The sequence below is a fragment of the Kryptolebias marmoratus genome, linkage group LG1 (genome assembly GCF_001649575.2).
Source record: "Kryptolebias marmoratus isolate JLee-2015 linkage group LG1, ASM164957v2, whole genome shotgun sequence".
NCBI lineage: Eukaryota > Metazoa > Chordata > Actinopteri > Cyprinodontiformes > Rivulidae > Kryptolebias > Kryptolebias marmoratus.
In genome coordinates, this window is record NC_051430.1 from 14,082,805 (window position 1) to 14,102,938 (window position 20,134).

Consider the following 20,134-nt stretch of genomic DNA (forward strand, 5'->3'; position numbering starts at 1 on the left):
AATCATCAAAATTAAACGAAATAAACATTTGAAATATATGAGTTTGTATGTAATGTATGAATATAATATACAAGTTTCACTTTTTAAATGGAATTACTGAAATCAATCTACTTTTTCATGATATTCTAATTTTATGACCAGCACCTGTAAATAAAAAGAAAAACTGAGAAAACAACTTTTCAACTGGCACAAGCTCACTGAACTAGAAAAACACTGGTGGTTTTGTAGTTCAGTGAGCACAAAATGAAGAGGTTGTGTAGAAATGGGTCAGCGTTTGGAAGCATTTGATGCACGTTAGTGTGGCGCCATCTGCTGGCCGACCTTCAACATTGCAGTTGCATGAAACAAAGGGTAAAAAACCCCCACCAACATTAGAGGTCAAGGTGTCATGAAACAGTAAGGCGCTGTCAGATATAACAATAAAGGTTTTATGTGCATCTTGACAGTTTTTACTGTATTTTCTTTTCAAGACCTTTTTAATAATGACTGCTGTTACAAGGTAATTATTCCATCATAAAATACTGTATCTAACACAAACAAAGGGAGTGGATCAAGTGATGATTTTATTGACATCAGCCTGGAGCTCGTGGTGAATATTTATTTTCGAGTTGAACTAAATACGGCCTAAAAGTTAAGGTTTTGTGAATGTCTGTGCCATGAAGGTAAATCGTTAATTTCGCTACGATTTGTAATAAATGATAATACTGCCTTTATGGATGAAAAACTACATCCCCCGGATTGTCCTCCCGTTCTGTTACATAATCACAATAATGAATAGAGATGTGCTTTTGCAAAATTTAATAAAAGTACTGAAATATAGTTACAAAAAAATCAAGAAAACTTAAAACAACATTGGGAAATATTCGTGAAAATACGGTCATTTTAAAGCGACAGCACGATATTTCGTCATTTCCTATCTGGCAACCCAGCTAGTTCGCGGACCAATGACTTATATGAGCGTATGAACAACTGTATGAACATATAAGTCATTGTCGCGGACCTTCCGTAACTCTCGCGAGAACTCCGGTGGCGCGAATACTCAAGAGCGGAGCTGAAGCTGAAGCTGCGGAGGAGTTCGCAGTCGTCTTCCCGGGACATTTAATCGTATTTCTTCGTCTGAGTATTGTTGTTTGAAGCCCCAGCGACACGTTTAGTTAAAAAAGGAGCCGTTTTAGTCAACGTAGTTGAGAAAACGAAAGTATGTCGGACTCTTTGTCAGATGACTGCGTCAGCCAGGAGGAGGACGTCATGACGCCGGCGGAGCTGATCTCGAAGCTGGAAGAAGTGAGCCCACGGTTCCGTGTTTACCCCGCTCTTCGGTGTCCCTTTAAATGTCCTGTCCGCCCATAGTCGTGTTTGTGTGTGTGACTCGCAGGCCTGGCTGAATGAGAAGTTCTCCCCGGAGCTGCTGGAGAACAGGTCGGAGGTGGTGGAGTGTGTGATGGAGCAGCTGACCCATATGGTGACCACACACACACACACACATACGTCTCACCGCTGACCTGTCTTTAGAGAAATGAAAGCTTGTAGCTCCATAACACAGAAGGAGTTACAAAAGATGAATATTAGTCTGAACTAAAACCAGTTTTACCCTCTGATCAGTGTTGTGTTGGTACATATTTGATAAGTTAGCTGATTTTAGCCCCATTTTATATCTTGGGTTGATTAAAAAACAAAGATCAAGCAATACTTTTGCATACAGTGAAGTGTTTATAAAGTAAAATTAAAAATAAGTAGTATCCTTTTTAATAAATGGGCTATAATTACATTCCCCCTCTTTGTGAAAGTGGTAATTCCTTAGACTGTAAATCATAAAGAAAATAAGTAATATCCAAGAGCTCAAGCTGGTTGTTCCACCTTACCTCCTTTAAACTAGATCCCCAAAATATTCACTATACATGTAGCAGAAAATTTAAAAAATATATGATAAAAAGAATTGATTTAACAGGTGATATTCAGACTGATCTGTGCAAGTTTTTACTTAAACATCTGAAGCTATCATTTGACTCTTTAGGCACCTAAATATGTTTTGATTTAAATAGTTACATCAAAATTTTGGACAATACTGCAACACTTTTCTTGTTTATGTTTGGTGTGCTGTTTCCCCCAACAGGAGTCCAACTTGCAGCGGGTGAAGAAAGGCGACGCCAAGGCCAGCGTCCACCGCATGGAAATAGACAGGATTCGTTTTGTCCTCAGCAGCTACCTGCGTTCCCGTCTGCAGAAGGTCAGTCAGGCTGACGGGCTAACGGGGAGCTCTGCGAGGTCTCTCTTTTTGTGCGTTTGATTTTGAAATTTCCTCCTTTTTGTTGTCTTTGTCTAGATTGAAAAGTTTTTCCCTCACGTCCTGGAAAAAGAAAAGTCTCGAGCCGAGGGGCAGCCGTCTCTGCTTTCTCCCGAGGAGTTTGCCTTTGCCAAAGAGTGAGTGCAGACGGCTGATGCTCGTTTTCTGAAGTTCTAAAGAGAAAAACCATGTTGATTGTTGCGTGCAGGTACTATGCCAACACAGAAACCTACCTAAAGGCTGTAGCGCTGAAACGCATGCCGCCCAACTTACAGGCTGTGGATCTGCTCAAAGCAGGTAAAGTCTACCTTTTATTGCATCTGTTGCAAGTCAGGCTTGTGCTGATTGACTGAATCCTTTTTTTTTTCGTCCCAGTGCCCGAGCCCTGCTTGGACTCCTTCGTTTTTCTGCAAGTGAAGGAGAGACAGGAGAACATTTTCGTTGAGCCTGAAACGGACGATCAGAGGTACTCGTTTCTCCTGAGCGGGTTGTTCAGCGTAGTTCCCAGAAGGTGGCAGTCATACATTTCATTTGAAAAATGTCCCGTCTCTCCTGTCAGAGAGTACGTCGTGGACCTTGAGGAGGGCTCCCAGCACTTGATGCGGTATCGGACCATAGCGCCGCTCGTTTACAGTGGAGCCGTTCAGCTCATTTGAACCCTGAGGTAAGCAAGGAGTCTCAGCAAGGAGTCTCAGCAAGGAGTCTCAGCAAGGAGTCTCAGCAACGAACCTCAGCAACGAGCCTCAGCAATGAGCCTCAGGAATGAGCCTCAGCAATGAGCCTCAGGAATGAGCCTCAGCATCAAGTTGTTTTTCTCAGCAACGTAGCATCAACCTCTCTTCTTTATACATTTGCTGAATTATCTCTCCAGATGTTACAGAAGGTTTGCAATAAAATCCAGATGTATTTTTAGCTCCAAACTGTTGTATCTCATGGCAACAAAGAAAAACACATATTCTTTGTTTGCCATATACCAATTGTGTTGTTTTACTTAAAGGGGACCTATTATAAAAAAAAATCCCTTTTTGCACGTTTTTATACTTGCACTTGGGTATCTACTGCTTCTAGAAATAGTCCAAGCGCAAAAAAAAATCACCCAGCCCCTTTTTTAACAATAAGTAAATGTTTCCTGGTGTCTGCAAAACAACCTGTTTCAAAACCTCTGGATTGTTGCGTCACAATCCCCGTTACCTAGCAACCCCAAGCCGAGCCCAGCCCCTCACTTAGCAACCCAAGTGGAGCTCCACCCACTTCATTACAAGAAGACCTTCACCTTAGTTCTGCTGGTTTTACTGCCGGAAAAGGAAAATGTTCTGTTGTCGGCTGCATGTACTGCCGCTGACCTAACCTGCTACCAGTCGGGTTTCGGACTGCTGATTGCCACTGTCCCAAAGTCAGATTCCTCAGAGTTTGAATTAATAATGATATAAATGTGTCAGATCCACAGCGTTTAATCCTTCAGAGGGTTTTTATGTTTTGAGAAGGGACCCTGAGTTGGGGGCGTGGCCAACAGCAGCTTATTTGCATAAAAGTCAAGTAGCCCTTAAACGGCTCATTCTGAAATGAGCTCAAAACAGGCAGAACTGATCAGGTGAAATCCTAATATCTGAGAACGATTTTTGTGTATTAAATGTAATGAAGATGTTTTGTACAGTCCACAGACCAATCCTGACTTGTTCAAGGAAGCATAATTGGTAATAACTCCAGGTTCTAATTTGGTCTGGCTAACTCAGTGTTTTGTTTCATGTTGCAGGTTTGTTGGCGTGTTTGCCTGATTTCTGCCAGTGCTGTCGCAGAGAAAGGGGCAGATTTCTCTGCAGAGATCACAGCGGGAAACATGAAGCACGTCCTCGCTGTCACCTGGAATAAAGACTAACTTTGCGTGACGAGGATGCGAGACGCATCCGTGGCTTCAAACGTGAAGGTCGTGGACCGACCAGCTTTTGCAGCGCTGCGATGTTATTTTTGGATCTTCTTGTGATCATATCACAGCTGATGTGTGGAGGGGTGGGATGCATTGTCTGCCGTTGTTCGTGACGTGATTTAACACATTCTTTTTTTTTCATTATGTATTTTTTTATCATTGTATCAAATCAGCCACGGCTCAGCGACGAGACGACCTGCAGGGGCAGCGTTATCAGTTCACTTGGCATCAGCGCTCCCGTCACTTTTTCAGTGCATATGTTCGTGTGGAAGACGGCTGTTCATGCGAATACCAAATGTGTAATCGTAGTTTCGAAGGATGCACGGGACGAACGCTGTCTTCTGTGAGCTGTAATTACCGCCGCGTTGTTATGCAAGAGTTTCAGAGGGTGCAATCAGTGCTGATTGTTTGCCTGAACACAAATTGCTCGGTAATTGGAACTAATAAAAAGCAGAGACGAAGAGAGAGAGAGGGAGTGTGGGCTTATCTGAACAGATCTGATATCAGCATACTGTTTGTTATCTCGGCCCGTGCTGCTTATCCAGCTCGTATCTAAGCAAAGAACTTGGTGTTTGGAAAACAGACTTGTACAGAGTCTTTATTATCTAACTTAAAACAAAATCAGACTGAAGGCTGATACAGAGAGCAGCAATTAGAGATGAGGTTGAATTTTACATATTAAAGTGTTTGAAAATTAAAGAATGCTTCTTTTCTCTGTCAAAAATATGATTTTTGTTGTTGTTTAGCTAAATGAAACCTTCAGATGATAAGCAGGTGATGGACATGTTTCAGAAAGTCGTCACTGGGTTGGTCTAAACCTGATTCAAGATGGCCGCCACAATCTTTGCAGACCCAAACATGACTAAAACTCAGCCAGTTTTACAGATATTGAGCTAAAATTTGGTGTGGTAGTGGCTGAGCGTGGTTCCCAACAAATAATTCGAGAACGACACGTTGCTTAACATCTTTGCCTAAAACTTTGGAGACAACCCTGAGAGTTTCATCGAAATCTCTCCAGTGTTACATTAGATAGGCACTAACTGCTTGACAAACCCTCAAATCAAAATGCCGGCTTTTATTTCATGTCCAAATGCATCCCAGTCAGCCTGAGAACTCCGTGGAGGACGTGTGTAATGTAACTGTTGCCTGCCGGGGCTTGTTTGTAACCCGGCCTGCCTCAGCATCACATGCTTTCAGACAAGGCCGGCCAGCAGAGGCTCCGCTCAAGACCCCGCAGGATTGGTGGATACTGACAGGTCCGGGAATAGAGCTCTGGATGGCCGGGATGTTTTCCATAAAGCAGAGTCAGATTACACAGGAAACCCGAGCCTCGTGCGCTCCCTCCAACACATCAACACAAGGCAGGGTTTCACTCCAATCGTCATACCAGTCTGCGTTTGTTTTGTTTTATTTGTTTATTTATTTTTTAAAATTGAAATCAAAGACAATCATAAGAAAAAAAAACATCACATGAGTTAAAACTAAAGAATGTTGCCTTTAAATAGTTGGAAGATCAGGCAGATTTCAACGTTATGGGAAGGAAGTCGAATAATAAACCTCTTGGCTGATTGGTCAGGAGACATAAGTGGGAGGAGCTAACATCGTGACATCATAAATGAGCTGCTATAAATACGAGGTTAGATCAGGTTATGCAGCTTACGGGAGTTTGTTTCGGGTGATTCTGCACCTTAAAACAGCTGCGGTTTTTGTGAGTTTTTAAATATATTTTTTTAATTTCTCTTGCATAAATTTCACACAAAAGTTAACGAGTGGACCGAACAAAAGTGTTGCCATGTTCTAACGAACGCGTCTGTGGTGTTTCTGGCTTGTTGTTTCTCTGCAAACTCCAGAAAAAAGAAAAAAAAAACGCTGAGGGATCAAAATTCCTGCCAGGACTATCAGCATGGAGATGTCCGGTGCAACGTAAGAGAAGTGTGTGATTCTGCTGCTGGGGGGGCGTCAGTTATCTTGCTGGTTTTGAGATGCATTTCCTAACACACCTGAGAAACATGACCTTAGCCAGTGTAAACGGCACACCCAAGGCAGCAGTCTCTTGAAATCACTGTTTGCTTTTCGTTGCAAGTGTCCCGTCGTTGGTTGGCCTGGGGTCCATGGCCCAGACAGCCGGGCTCGTGGAGATCGCCGTCAGGCTGTGCTTGAACCAGCGAAAGCACCTCTGCCCTCATGTGTGGGTCCCAATCCTGAAGCCCCTGCGGCCCTGCATCCGTTCTCCGGTTTCAGAGCAGCCGTGCGCCGACGTCACGAGTCACCTGAGCCGCACCTTCTCGCCTTTCTTCGACGCCTTGGACGGCGACGACGATGATGGCGGCGTTCTGATGCCGAGCCAGGCCAGGCGTGTGGTGTTCGCAGACTCGCTGGGGTTCTCCCTCGCAGCCGTGCGAGTGTTCTCCGAGGAGGAGGGTCAGCCCGAGCTCGGCCCGCTGCCCTCGCTGCAGGGCTTGGGAGGCATGACGGGCGACGGCTACAGCTGCACCGTCAGCACCTGCTGCCCGGGAACGCGGCTCAAGCTGGGCTTCCCGCAGCCCTCGGTGGACTTCCAGGCGTTTCGCGCCAAGCTGGCAGAGAGCATGGTGACCCTGGAGAGCTGCACCGTCACCGAGCAGGCCCTCCAGGGCACCGTGCGGGTCAGGAACCTCTGCTTACAGAAGGACGTGCGCGTACGCATCACCTTCGACTCTTGGGGCAGCTACAGGGACGTGCCCTGCCTGTACCTGCAGAAGCGCTTCGGGGGGCCTCAGACGGACATCTTTGAATTCGACGTAGCCATTCCCAAAATCCTCGATGCCAAGAGGAAGATCGAGTTCTGCTTGATGTATTTGCCTGGTGGGCAGAGCGAGCCATTCTGGGACAACAACAATGGGCAGAATTACAGCATCCTGGTATGTGTGAGCTCACACCTCCACCACGGGGAAAATCTAAGTGAAAGGTCATGACTAACAACCAGGGAAAGGTTGCTGTTTTCATTGTACGTACAGGTTAGGATAGTGTCTGTTGATTTTTACTCTAAAGCTGTTCCTTTTTGTTGTTTTCCTTCAATTGCACCTTGTGCTTTTAAATAAACCTCATTTCTTCTTTTGCAGTCTGCTGTAGTCTTTTACTCCACCCTCTGGTGTTGTGTCCCATATTTTGGGCCAGTCTGAGGCTTATGAGTTATTATCCCACATCGGGGAAGGGAACCCTTTCGCTGTGGGCATTGCTAGTATTACCACATAGGTCAGAGATCACTGGGCAGGCACCAACAGTGGCCGCCAAAGCAGGAAAGAGGCTAATCTTAGTTGAGCCGGACGTCACAGTTGCTGCAGGAAACTGATCTGAGATGTGTCCCTTCGCCTAATTCGAACACCACGACTTTTTTCTTGCATTTCCCTGTCATTTTTAAGTATAATTAATACTATGGAGTTAATGTTTACTGTTTGGAATGGATGCTGCAGACCGGAGTCAAGATCTTTGGCAGTTTTTGGTCAGGTGGCAGGAAATCAAGCAGGGATTTTATATAAACGTATTAGAGGTATAAAAAATAGCTGCATTATCCATCATGCTTTTTTTTTTTTTTTTTTCCAAAGACAAATATAAGTGAACGGACAAAGGAGAGAAAACATCATGAAGACAGTTAAAGAGAGCACCTAAATCTCAGCAAGTAGGAATTACTTTCTTTTGAATCCACACAGCGGTTTCGTATAGGCTTCACTGTTTTCTCCGGCTATGATCATAATAGTTGTGTGTTGTTCGAGGAAGCTAAATATACTGTATACAAAAGACAAACACACACACTTTTCTAATTCAGGCAGGACGGAAGGTGGAAACAGGGTCGTAGGACTTGGTGAGGAAAGGGTATTGTTTACCCAGAGCTCACTGCAGGGAGGGGCCCTCAAAAAGCCTGGAATGAAAAGGGTTTTGAAAATATGCAGGAAAGTGAGCATGGGGGCCCACCAAAACTGTTTATACACAGGGCCTGCGCTCCTGGGTGGAAAGCAGCTTCGATAAATCCCATGTCCCGTCCAGCTTATCGTCTACAGCCTCAGCATCACATCTGTCCTGCGTCTGCGTGCCTCTCAGCGCCCCACGCTGATGTTGCACACCTTGCAGCTCGGGTCTTTCTTGGCGTTGGCCGTGGTCAGGCTCATGAGCTGGTGGTGCCCGCTGATCTGCTCCACGGCGCCCTGATCCAGACGAACCGGCTCCGTGAACAGCACCTCCAGGATGACGTCGCTGGCGTGGCAGAACACAGGCTCGTCCCCCTGCCTCTGCGGGCCGGCGTTGGTCAGGAAGGGGTTCGAGGTCAAGTCCAGCATCGGCAGGCGGGTGCGACAGAACGCGTCCCCTTCCGTGCCGACCGGAGCCAGAACCAGCACCACGTAGTGGTAGGCTGTGTACATGCAGTAGAAGTCTGCGAAGTACAGGCAGATGTTCGGGTTCAGCAGGTGGCCAGCCGGGAGCTGGAACCGCAGCGGCCCGTAGGGGGAGTCTTTGGGAGGGAGCCCCGTATCGAACTCTGTGTTGCAGCTGAAGAAGATGCCGTGCAGCTTCCCGTTGATTGGGGAGCCGTGACTCCCGCTGTTGTCTTTCAGAGCTGGACGCATCAGTCCCCCACATTCCCTCCTAATTCAAGGGGGGGGGGGGGAATTGCCGTTAACTCATGTGAGCTTTAATGGAATAAAAAAACAAAAAAAAGACAGGAAAACAGCACCAACCTGACATAGTCAAAGTAGTCTGGGTGCTGGTTGCGGTAGAACACAGAGAACTTCAGCAGCCGCCCCGCAGAGCCCTTGGCCTTGTCAAGAAGTTGCTGCAGGTGCTCCATGGCGTAGTCTGCAAAGGTAAATTAGAAGACCAGGTGCAAATGTCAGTAGCTACTGAGCTGTCCACGTTCGGTTTTCGGTCTCGCTTTAGCCATTTTGTTTTTCGAAGTCTTACCTCCAGTGCAGAACTCCACCACCTGGCTCCACTCTGACACCAGGTAGTCGCCGTCTGACTGCTTGACGGCCGTTTGAACAGCAACGCAGTACTCAGTCCGCGGGCTGAGGAACCAGTGTCCCCTAACCGCCATGGGCAGAGGCACAGCCTTGGCCACCAGCTTCGTTGGCACATCCTGAACGATAAAGCACCAAAAAAGGTGACGTCAGGGTCGGGATGCAAGGTTAGAACAGGGCTACTGTGTGTGTTTAAATAACTTCACTACGAGAAAAAACCCTTAGAGCAGTGATTTCCCTCCATAAACTTAGCTGTGTTTGCGTGATATTTTATATTTTCCAACCTAAGCTGCTGTAAGAAGGATAGATCTTATCAAAGCAGCAGCTTTGTTTTGGCCAATCGTTGCTAATGAGAGGCTCACATGGCAACATATCTGATGATATTTATTTGTGCCACTTTATGTGGCTCTTTGAGGGAGAATATCACCTCAATTCAGAAACATCTAACTCACTTCAATTCAGGCCATGACTCCATTAAAGCCCCTTTTTTAATTTTGTTCTAAACCCAGGCTGAAACAGTGAGCTCTGATTCCTGTCGGTTACTTCTATCTGAAAAAGAAGCCTGTCATTTTTTTTGTTATTATTTTTATACATGGACATTTCTTCAGAGTACAGTGTTCGCTTGAAAAGAAATAAGAGGATTAACAGGAAACTGAAAGAAGAGAAAAGTCAAAGCCGTTACTGTTTTATGATTTTGACTCATTTTAGCAGCAAGCGAGCGAGCTAAAAGGTTGCACCACAACAACTGAGAGCTAAAAGAAACTCGTTTAATCGGTCAGACTGTCAAACGTAACTGCAGTGCTTTTATAAATGTTTCTTCTGTTCACGCGACAAAAGCGCAAACGTGTTGAAGTAGAGCAGGAGTAATGTTTATTTTAGTCCAGCTCGTTAGCACGCTGCCATTTGCTGATTAATTAATTTCCGTGCAGATCCAGGGACTACAGACAGAAAACAGCTCTTAGGTAAATAATAAATAAAAAACTGGATTAACAGCTTGGCATTAAAAGGCTTTGGCAAATTAATTTATTAATGAAGAAAAAGTGGAAAATAGTGTTTTTGTTGTGTTTTATGCCTTTTTTTTTTTAACGAAACAGGATTTCTTATAGCTTTAAGAACTACTTCAGACCATCCGAAGTAGGGTTCTGTGGAAAGGATATGAACAGTTAAGATCTTACCTGTTGTAGATAGTTTTTGAATGATCTTAGATTAGAGAAACAGAGTTAAATTCTGACTAGATTGACATGTTAAAGTTAGTCTGATCACTTTATAAGTTCAAAATGTTGTATCATATTTTATATGAAATATTTTTACACCACTATCAAGTTTGCATTCAACTGTTATTCCAGCATAAATATGATATTTCCTCATATTTCCATATTTTTGCCCAAGAAGTCCCACTGTGCTTGTAAATAACAACAGAATACAAAACTGACAGGAATATAAAACTGTTTCCATGAGCTGCTGTGAATCTTTGCAGATTGGAGTTGTTTTAAGATGGGAGCGATCCACTTTTAATTTGGGCCCGCTCAAACTGGCTCAAACATTAGCTTGTGGACCGGGTCAGAATTAAATTCTGTTTCTCCAAACTGAGCTCGTTCGAATAGCTATCTGCAACAGGTAAAATATCAAACACTCCTAACCCCATCCACAGAACCCTGCTTCTAAGGATCTGAACCACCGCTTCACTTTCAGTAAGTTCAAAACAGTTTGGCGATGTCCACTTGAAAAAAAAACAAAAAAAAAAACAATGCCCAACTGAGTCACCAGCCCGAGGATGTTGACTGTTTTCCTTTTCGCTCGGATTGGAAGTGACTGAAAGGGCGCAACTGCACTGCATTTATTTTCAGTTCTCAACAAGGCAGAACATCACAATGTCATACAGGTGTTAATACAGCAGGATTTGACTCAATAAGGCATGTTTTCCTGTCTCGCTCAGGCATACAGCTTCTATAGAACCCTTTCTTTTTTTACGGTTGTGAAAAACAGTGTGAATCAGGAATAGATGGCACAGAGGAGAGCAGATGTCCCACGGGGAGAGGATGAGATCATGCTCAGCTGTTTTCAGACCCTGTGTTTGAAGCGGTTGGGGTCCCTGTTCTGTTTGCGGCTCAGGTCAATGAAGAAGTGCGTGGCCCTGGCGGAGTCCTCTGGGGTCATGTCCCACATGATGCGGAAGGAGTCGCAGGTCACCTCACAGATCTTGATGTTGCACGGCATGGAAAGGGGGGCGTTCATCTCGGCTGTCGTCTGCCGTCAGAGAGTTAGAGGTGAGAGGGGAGAAAAAGAGAGAGAGCATAAACACAGACACACACGGACAAATGGCAGGAGCTCGGAGGCACCTGATACGGGCTAAATCTACTTAAAGATGGTCACAAAAAACACCACGGGTGAACTCACTCCAGACAGAACTGAATGAACGGCTCGTCACGGGGTTCGTGTGACAGCTTTTTTATTCACTCTCCTAACGCATTTTTTTCCCACTCCACCTCCCTTTCCTTGCCCTCAACTGACACTTCCCGTCATTACACAACTTGGTACGCTCCCAGCTGAGTGACTAGCCTCTGTTTTGCTTCTGCATTTCATAATCCACCTCCAGCAGTCTCTAAGCAACCGCACATCAGCAGCCTCCCTCCCTGTCTCCTCCTGGGATTTTCAGGGAAGTGGCCACAAACAGGCATGCTTCTGCACGTGTCAGCAGCAATTAAACAACTGGAAACTCATTAAACATTTCTGCCCACCCCTCACTTTTTTTTTTTTTTTGATTTGCTGGAAATAGCAGAACCTGAGCAATGGGTTCAAGCTGCTTTAGTGTTCAGGTGGAAATCAGCAGGGTTTAGCAGCTGCAGGTGATGTGTGATCATATCTTTCTTTCTCCCTGTCAGCAGTTCGATTCAGGTGGCTGCACACAGCCTCAGTGCTGGAGGGGGCAGTCTGCTGGTCAGTTTGTGTTTTGTTTCATTAGCTCCTAACTGATGGGGAGTGCCTTCAGCAGATGCACCAGGGTCAGGTTGTTCTCCAAGACGACGATTTCTCTGGAGTTTTCTTCTGATTTTCCTCCATCTGTCTCTGAACACCTTGAGACCAAAGCAGCACACAACATTTCCCCCTTCCCATTAAGAGCCTCCTTTTCCACATATTCAAAGAAGCGGCTAAGAATAGCACACTTCTTTTTGTTGCTTGTGTGATCCTGCACATGCCCGGGCATACAGCGGAGTCAGTTCTCTGACCGCTGGGTTCTGCTAAGGAGCTCTGCAGTCAGGATGATGGACAGCCTGCATCAGCTCATTAAAGCCCGTGAACTGTGAAATTTGTGATATAGCTTGTTCACACGGAGGGGGTCGATGGGGGAACTGTGCAGAGGAGAGAAAGCGAGATAGAGAGAGCTCCTTCGTCACGTGCGTCTCCATGAGGCAGTTTTTCCAGCTGCTGCTCTCCTTTCTAACCTCGAAGTCTTTTCCGGCAACAGAAACTGGGGCAAAAGCAGATCCTCCCAGGACAGGGCATCAAAGCCCCCCCACCCCCTCCTCAAAGCCCCCACACCTCTGTGGGTTGGCGCCATAGCTTTGGATTGGATCTGAACACAGTTCAAATGCAGGTCTCAGTATCATTCGCACAATCCCACTGCCCTCATTTAGCAATGAGTGAGAGAGAAGAAACTGGAGCTAATTATCTCCACTGTGCTATGATAGACAGCTGTTCCAAATAAGGCAGCTGGTGGTAACTGATAATTATAATGAGTTCTGCCATCATAAATCATAATTTAGGCAAACATGCATGCACCAAAAAAAAACAAAAAAAACACCACACACAAATATGCTGCAGTGATACATGCGGAAATAGAGAACTACAGTAAAACACACTCTCACATCTAGATAAAAGGGAAGAGGAAAAGTCGGAGCTAGTGTTTGAAATATCAAGCTGAGAACACCAAACGATCGGCTCAGCGAAGTGAATAAAGAAGCTGTTGGAGGAGATTTAATGTGAAAACTGTATGAAGCGGTAGGATTTTCAGTGCAATTTGAAAGAGCATTAATGAGAGAGTGTCAATACGGTAATCTGTCTACAGCTGAACGAAAACAACAAGAGACAGAGAGGCAAGATGTAATTCTCAAAGTTAGAAAGAAACAAATCAAACAACATGCGGGTCAAACTCATTTAATATCACTAAATCAACAGTTTTCAGCCGATTTATCATCCACAGATAGATGCCCAAAGGCAACGTGACAAGATCAATCCACAGGATTGTTCTGGAGAAATAAAAAGTTCAGCCACATACAGGAAGAATCCCAGGGGTTTAAACTGCTGCTGTCTGAAGCATCAATGAGCAATAATTATTTAGGAGCATCACTTACTTGTTGGAGGTGATGGGAGAAGGATACAGCAGCTCTGAACTGCACTTTCTTCCTCTTCTTCTTCTCGCTCCTTCCTCCTTGCCTCCACTGATGCTGCCGAAGACGAATCTCCAAGGAAAACTGATCACAGGAGGTGAAGCGAACACACTGAAGCCTCTTTCTCTCTCCTTCCTCCGAAACCGTTCCTCTCCGTATCACACAAACAGACTAACCCCCACCTTCCCCCCCTGCCATCCTCCCCTCCCCTCCTCTCCTCCTCCTCCTCCCAATCTGATTTTTTTTCTTTTTTTTTCCTCTGATCTCTGCTGCATGGTGTTTACTGGACTCAGCCACAAAAAGACAGGATGAATGAAAGAGAGAGAGAGAAAAAAAGATACAAAATATATATATATATTTTTTATAAATGCGACTTTTCTAAGTGAAATGTGATCACAGTGTCAACCCCATCAGCATCACCGCTTCGCCAGCCAGCCGCACACAACACATCACATGGCGCTGAATCTGTCCCGAGGCGCAGCATCCCTCACACACTCTAATGGAGTCTTAACACTTGACTTCTTGCATAAATGTCAACTCTCAAATATGGTGATGCTGAAAGTGTAAAGGAGGAGAGAGGGGAGGGGGGAGGGGGAAAAAAAACAACCCCAAAACAAAACAACAACAAACATTTTGACATGCTCTACCACCACATCCCAAAGACATTAGGCTCCAGCAGATTACACAGAGCACCATCAAGACCTCAGAAATATACATGTGACAACTGTTATGCCATATGGACCAGCTCCACAGGGCTTCTCTCCCCCCACAGACTATCCGGAGGCGAGGGATGCCACGATGTAAGTCCAAAGTAAGCAGATTTCCTCTGGCATTAATTTTCAGGAGAATGCTTTTTTTTCCTCTCTCTCTCTCTGGTTTAACCTCATGGAGCAACTTTGTATCAGATTCCATTAGAGATTAAGGAAATCTTAATCAGATTATTGCAGTAATCTGCAGCTAAAACAATGAGCACGAGCACGACGGTAAAGAGAGATAACATTGGGGTGGCGAGGGTGCAGCTCTCTCATAAACACATAATGTCTGCAATCACAGAGTGACCATGATACATTGCCACCCTCCTACCCCACATACGCCAGAACGAGAAAAGCCTCGTTTTGTTTTCAGCCAAGTGAAGATAAATTATTCCTCAAAGTGTAATTAAACTGCAGTCATCCATCATTAGTCAGAGCGTGACAGGCCGTCCCCGGTAACCCTCTGAGCTCCAGAGGGAAAGTGAAGTTTTTCTGTCAGGAGAGAGCGACTTCGGTGTGCTCAGATAAGACCGACTGATCTCAGCTGTGATGTAGGAACAATTTTCTGCAGTTCGTAGACATTACTGGTTTACTTGTTGTGACAGTGGCCTCCACTGCACTGTAGAGTAGCCTGCTGTAGACTCAAACAATTCACTAAATGCAATATATTTTATGAGGTTTTCCCATTTGTACTTGCAAACCTACTTGTTCATTTTTGTTTACATTGTATGCAATGATGCATCACATATGCGTACATGGTTAAGGCTTTAATGTGGTCTAATCATATGTTTCTACATACACTCTTTTTCTTGCTTTTAAGCTCTTATTCCTTGCTTCATTGGGGTTGTTCAGTTGATATGGGAGGTTGTTTGGAGTTGTTGCAGTGTCAGAACTTCTCTTGACCTAAATAATTAAGGCTAGACTTGGCAAAACTTTTCTTCTGAAAATATCTGTTTGCCCTAAAATGTTTTATTAGCAATAAACTATAGGTAGTATTCTTTTAAAATTCCATTTCTTTTATCCAACCAGAATTATTATTTTTTACATTTCCATGTTTCTTTGTTTCTTTACCAGCATTTTAGTTTTCTAGGAAAAAAACCTGATCACTTATTTCAGTCTTGTCCTCACACGCCTCTGTTTTCTATCTATCTATCTATCTATCTATCTATCTATCTATCTATCTATCTATCTATCTATCTATCTATCTATCTATCTATCTATCTATCTATCTATCTATCTATCTATCTATCTATCTATCTATCTATCTATCTATCTATCTATCTATCTATCTATCTATCTATCTAAACATGCTGATTAACATGATTACCAAGCAATAAATGTATTATTTATACAGATGTTAATGTGTGTTTATTTGCAGTAAAAACGATTTATGCAAATCTAAAACAAAAACAAAAACAGGAAATCTGTGGCATGTTTCTGTCCTCCGTGGTGTGTTTTGTTGTCGAGCCAATTCTACGATCTGCGCATCTTTCTGCGCAGGTCTGATCCCCGTAACGTCACAGCGGAACAACAACGCAGTGAAGTGTCATGGCGTCGTCCGCTACCGGTGCCTAGTGTCAGAGACGGGACTAGCGTAAACTCTGTGATGATTTTCCGACTGTGAAATATTTTAAAGATAAAAAAATAATAAGAATAATTGAATAATTCCAGAAGTCGTCCGAGGAACAATCAGGTAAGTGATAGCAGAGAGCTAAAACATTTGTTGTTAATCTGAACCGCGCATTAAACTGCAGCTGTAGGATCATGTAGCTTGGTGTAAAATCTGCACGCACGTGCTAGAAAGTTTGTTATGGACTCAACTGCGAATTAGTAGTTTTATATAAGAAATAATCGTTGAAATGTGGAAAATAAATATCAGTAAATCTGTGAAGTAGTTGTCATCATGGTTTTGCGTCATGTCTGAGCTGAAACACCAGAACTTATTGTGTTCTAGCCTCGTTTTTCTGGGGAATCCAAACGTATAATGCAAGATTCACGAATTACTGTACGTTTCCAATGTAAACTCATTTGTTAACATCATTTTACCTTGATATAAAGGCTCAGACTGCGGCGATTTCTATGTGTTGGCAAACTTTGCTCAATCTTTAAAAGCTAAAATCATAGTACGAGTTCTGTTTGGTCATTTTTAACATCATTTTGTTTAAAAATCAGTTAACTAATGGTTCTCAACCATTTTTAAAATATTAAAAATAAATAACAGCTATAAATTTAATGGCAAAAATTTAAAGGACACAATTACTACCATTTACCTTGTTTAACTACTAATACGTATCATACAGAAAACAGGATTCAATGAAGAAGAAATCACTTCCATCATAAGTAGGAATATTAAATAGCTGTTTTTTTTGTAAAAGTGAACACATTTGAAACAACATATTTTGCTGGGTATGACTCAACAGAATACGATTTAAAGAAATGATGTTTAGTAAAAGTTGTAGTCTAAAACCACCTCAGGTAGAGGAGAAAACATTTTGGCATAGAACAGAGAAACTATCTGTGTCTTTCTTGTAGTCGCCCACACCTCCTGGTTTCTGCTTCACTTCAGGATGGCGGACTCAGGTGACGCCAGCGGTCAACGCCCGTCGACTCCTGGAGGCGGCGCTAACGTAGGACTGATGGTGGGCCGTCGGCCATCGGCCGGCATCAGTCCGGGCCGCCTCCCCTCGATGCGATCGCGAGACCTCACACTGGGTGGAGTAAAGAAGGTAATCTGCTGTGTCTCTCCGTCAGCAGACTGTTTTTCAGGGGATATTTTAATGTAGAAGTTTCCAAAGTTGGGGTCGGGACCCCACCTCTGAAGTTTGAGGTCTTCAGATGAGCTCCAGATTTCAAAAGAAGCCTAAAAATGATTGCTGACAGTTTGTTTTTAGCACAGAAAGAAAAAAACAGGACTCATAAACTGATTGTAAACAGTTTTAATGGTTATTTATTCTGCCATGATGGCTTACTGACAGTGTTTGAACACTTCAGTCAGCAATAGTGGGGGTGTCACAGAGTTTCTGCAGATACTTTGTGGGTTTAAAGCGGAAAGGTTTGGGAACCGCCATTTTACTGTGCAACCAGTTTGAAGAAACGTCTAATATAATGTGAGCAGAAAGCTCTGTGATCTATCCGAACACTTGCTCCACACCATTTGTTTAAGATGTTTACCAAAAGGGACGGACGTCGCCTTCATCCATGGCACACATGCTAGTGCACACGACATGCTTGGAGTGTTTACAAAAGCCTGACTTATTCACATACTTAAATTAAAAATAAAGAAATGGGATTATCTTGAGACAAAATGTCAGGGAGAGGGGAGAATCATTATTCCAAGCATACCTGATCATCTGTTACACACATGGAGACATCGTGATATTTTATTTCTAGTGGCATTTATTCATGGTGTAACAGAGGCTGAATCAATTCTGATGTGTGTGTGCATGTGTGTGTGTGTGTGTGGATATACACTCTGCTCAAATTCCTCCAAACGCTGAAAAGGGGACTGGTGACACTTCATTGTGTTGATGAAAAATGACTCAGAAGTCGGTGCTGAAGGCTCTGCAGAGGAGATGTTTAAAAGACTGGATGTAGCCTGCAGCAGCTCGTCTCCTGATCACAACCCAACCGAGCTGCTTCGCACATGTTGACGTCAAACGTAGGCAGAGCAAACAAAAACGAAACTGGACATTTTATTTACAGCTGCTTGAATTTGTCAAATTACTTATGAGTTCCAGTAGTGTAAAGAACCTTCATTTCTGACCTAATCCTTCAGTTTGAATGTGAATTCACTGAAAATATAGCTTGAGGTTTTTACTTTAAGTACTTTATTATTTAACTGTAACTTGAATCTTTCTGGTTAACAGCTGAAGTTGTTTGTCTGTACCGTAGATATACAAACCTGATTGTATCACCGCTGACGTTTACCTTGTCGACTTTGCAGAAAACGTTCACGCCCAACATCATTGGCCGAAAAGTCAAAGAGGAGTAAGTTCACGAGTGGCTTAAAGTGAACCGAAATGTCTCTGCCGGCATTTATTTGTGTTCCTGACGATCCTCTGTGGCTGTCGCGGCAGGCCGAAAGCCGAAGGCGGGCCGAGGCGGGAACGGAGGGACGGGGAGCGAGGCCGGGGCCCGAGGGAGCGAGGCAGGGGCCGCGGTCGCCCGGAGATCATCCAGTCGCACTCGATTTTTGAGCAGGGCCCTGCAGAGATGATGATGAAAAGAAAAGGTGAGGGAGCACTTTTTTATTTTTAAAAAAGAAAGCACACTTACAATAATATTGACATCTTTGTGCCGTATCTTTATTTTAAAAACCCAACGATAACCCTCAGGTTCTTATGAGAATGAAAAGGACACCCCGAACACGGGACCCTCCCCCATTATTAATATTAAAAAGGAGAAGAGGGAGACGGAGGAGGAGACGAAAGAGATTCTGCGCAACCTGGAACGGGACAGCGTGAGTCCTGAAGTTGTCAGACATCTTTTTAACGAACTATACTCTAATGTTTTATTACCTTCTTATAGTTCATAGATGACCCCTACCTGAGAAGTGAGCAGAGGAGCTGCCCTGTTCAGCTCCCTCTTGCTGTGTCAGGATGGGGATTCAAGGAGGAATTCAGTGACACTGCCCTTAAAGTTAAAAAGACAGAGGAGGACACTGAGCTCACGGAGTCTGCAGTGAAAGGTAAATGGCAGATTGTTGTACCTAAGTGAGTGTTTTTTGTTTTGTTTTTATGCAAACCACTGGCTTAGCCCTCCGTCTTTATGTTAATGGCCTGGTCTTCAGTGAAAGAAGAGCCAGAGGAAGTAGAAATAAAGAAGACCGAAGCAAGTTTCAGGCCTCCTCCTCTTCCTGAGCCCGAAGCTCTTCCTGACCTGCTTCGTCGATGGAGTCTGAGCAGAGGAGAGGAGCTGCTCTTCATGCAGCTGCCCGACTCGCTGCCTGGCCAGCCTCCCACCACGGAGCACCGGCCCGTGAAAACCGAGGTGCAGTCCGAGGACGGACAGTCTGTGCTTCTGAAGAAAGAGTCACAGGTTTGATACAGGATGGGTTTCATTATTTCAGTCTTTGACGTTGTGTAGGCTGTGTGCGTAAACGGTAATTGAATTTGCGACAGGAAGAGGAGGCTGAAGACAACAGCTGCAACCTGAAGGATCTACGGGAAGGTCTTGTGGGGAAGATGCTGGTGCGGAAGTCCGGCCGGGTGCAGCTCATTCTGGGACAAGTCACGCTCGATGTGTCTCTGGGAACATCCTGCTCTTTCCTTCAGGTATAATAGCACTACAATCTGATCTCCTTGTCTCGATATTGGATTGGTTTCTCTGCTGCCCCACTATTTATTGTCTTCTCTCTCACATAACAGCAGTCATTATTACATTATTAAATTGTCAACATTTCTGACACTTTTCTTCACTACCCCCTTTTTCGTTCCAGGAGCTGGTCTCTGTTCAGTCACAAGAAAAAACGGGCAACTTGACCGTTTTAGGAAACGTCAGACACAAAATAGTCTGCTCCCCAGACTTCGAGACTCTGCTGGAGAAGAGTGCTTAATGCTCACAATGAAGGAGGCACTTGTTGACATAATGGGCCGTCACTGTTTCAGCTTTCCTTTTGGAAACCAACATCGAGCAGAAGAAAACAAAAAAAAAACCCATTTGTGTTTTAATTTTGCATTTACAAACTAAATATAAATATAAAAGGATTTGTTTTGTCTTCAATAGTCCTGTCATGATTCAAAGTTTGGGAGGCATGCCAAGTTACTACACTGTTTTTTTTTAAATTACTTGTCAGA

General features: G+C 44.1%; 4 protein-coding genes across 5 annotated transcripts; 3 read left to right on the plus strand and 1 right to left on the minus strand.

Annotated features, from left to right (window-relative positions):
• The first annotated feature begins 999 nt into the window (after positions 1 to 999).
• On the plus strand, positions 1,000 to 5,285 carry gins4 (GINS complex subunit 4 (Sld5 homolog)). Its single transcript, XM_017417321.3, has 8 exons — positions 1,000 to 1,284; positions 1,376 to 1,462; positions 2,114 to 2,227; positions 2,324 to 2,421; positions 2,493 to 2,581; positions 2,660 to 2,750; positions 2,844 to 2,948; positions 4,038 to 5,285. Exons 1-7 carry the CDS (start codon positions 1,201 to 1,203, stop codon positions 2,938 to 2,940), a joined length of 660 nt encoding a protein of 219 aa, XP_017272810.1. The 5' UTR covers positions 1,000 to 1,200; the 3' UTR covers positions 2,941 to 2,948; positions 4,038 to 5,285.
• Positions 5,286 to 5,868: 583 nt separating this feature from the next.
• zgc:77112 (uncharacterized protein LOC406459 homolog) lies at positions 5,869 to 7,308 on the plus strand. Its single transcript, XM_025006159.2, has 3 exons — positions 5,869 to 5,916; positions 6,059 to 6,131; positions 6,292 to 7,308. Exons 2-3 carry the CDS (start codon positions 6,112 to 6,114, stop codon positions 7,160 to 7,162), a joined length of 891 nt encoding a protein of 296 aa, XP_024861927.1. The 5' UTR covers positions 5,869 to 5,916; positions 6,059 to 6,111; the 3' UTR covers positions 7,163 to 7,308.
• A 447-nt stretch (positions 7,309 to 7,755) lies between these two features.
• Positions 7,756 to 13,794, minus strand: LOC108236567 (phytanoyl-CoA hydroxylase-interacting protein). Its single transcript, XM_017417317.3, has 5 exons — positions 13,552 to 13,794; positions 11,267 to 11,446; positions 9,144 to 9,318; positions 8,921 to 9,038; positions 7,756 to 8,828 (listed from the first exon to the last, which is right to left on the minus strand). The coding sequence occupies exons 2-5, from the start codon at positions 11,432 to 11,434 to the stop codon at positions 8,282 to 8,284; spliced, it is 1,008 nt and encodes a 335-aa protein (XP_017272806.1). The 5' UTR covers positions 11,435 to 11,446; positions 13,552 to 13,794; the 3' UTR covers positions 7,756 to 8,281.
• A 2,071-nt stretch (positions 13,795 to 15,865) lies between these two features.
• On the plus strand, positions 15,866 to 20,066 carry polr3d (polymerase (RNA) III (DNA directed) polypeptide D). 2 transcript variants are annotated; one of them, XM_017417125.3, is made up of 9 exons: positions 15,866 to 16,032; positions 16,872 to 17,065; positions 18,283 to 18,326; positions 18,416 to 18,570; positions 18,674 to 18,798; positions 18,867 to 19,026; positions 19,129 to 19,376; positions 19,460 to 19,612; positions 19,777 to 20,066. In XM_017417125.3, the coding sequence occupies exons 2-9, from the start codon at positions 16,907 to 16,909 to the stop codon at positions 19,891 to 19,893; spliced, it is 1,161 nt and encodes a 386-aa protein (XP_017272614.1). In that variant the 5' UTR covers positions 15,866 to 16,032; positions 16,872 to 16,906; the 3' UTR covers positions 19,894 to 20,066. The 2 variants fall into 2 exon arrangements, with proteins under 2 accessions (XP_017272614.1, XP_017272613.1); XM_017417124.3 differs by having other exon boundaries at positions 15,867 to 16,032; positions 16,906 to 17,065.
• Positions 20,067 to 20,134: the final 68 nt, after the last annotated feature.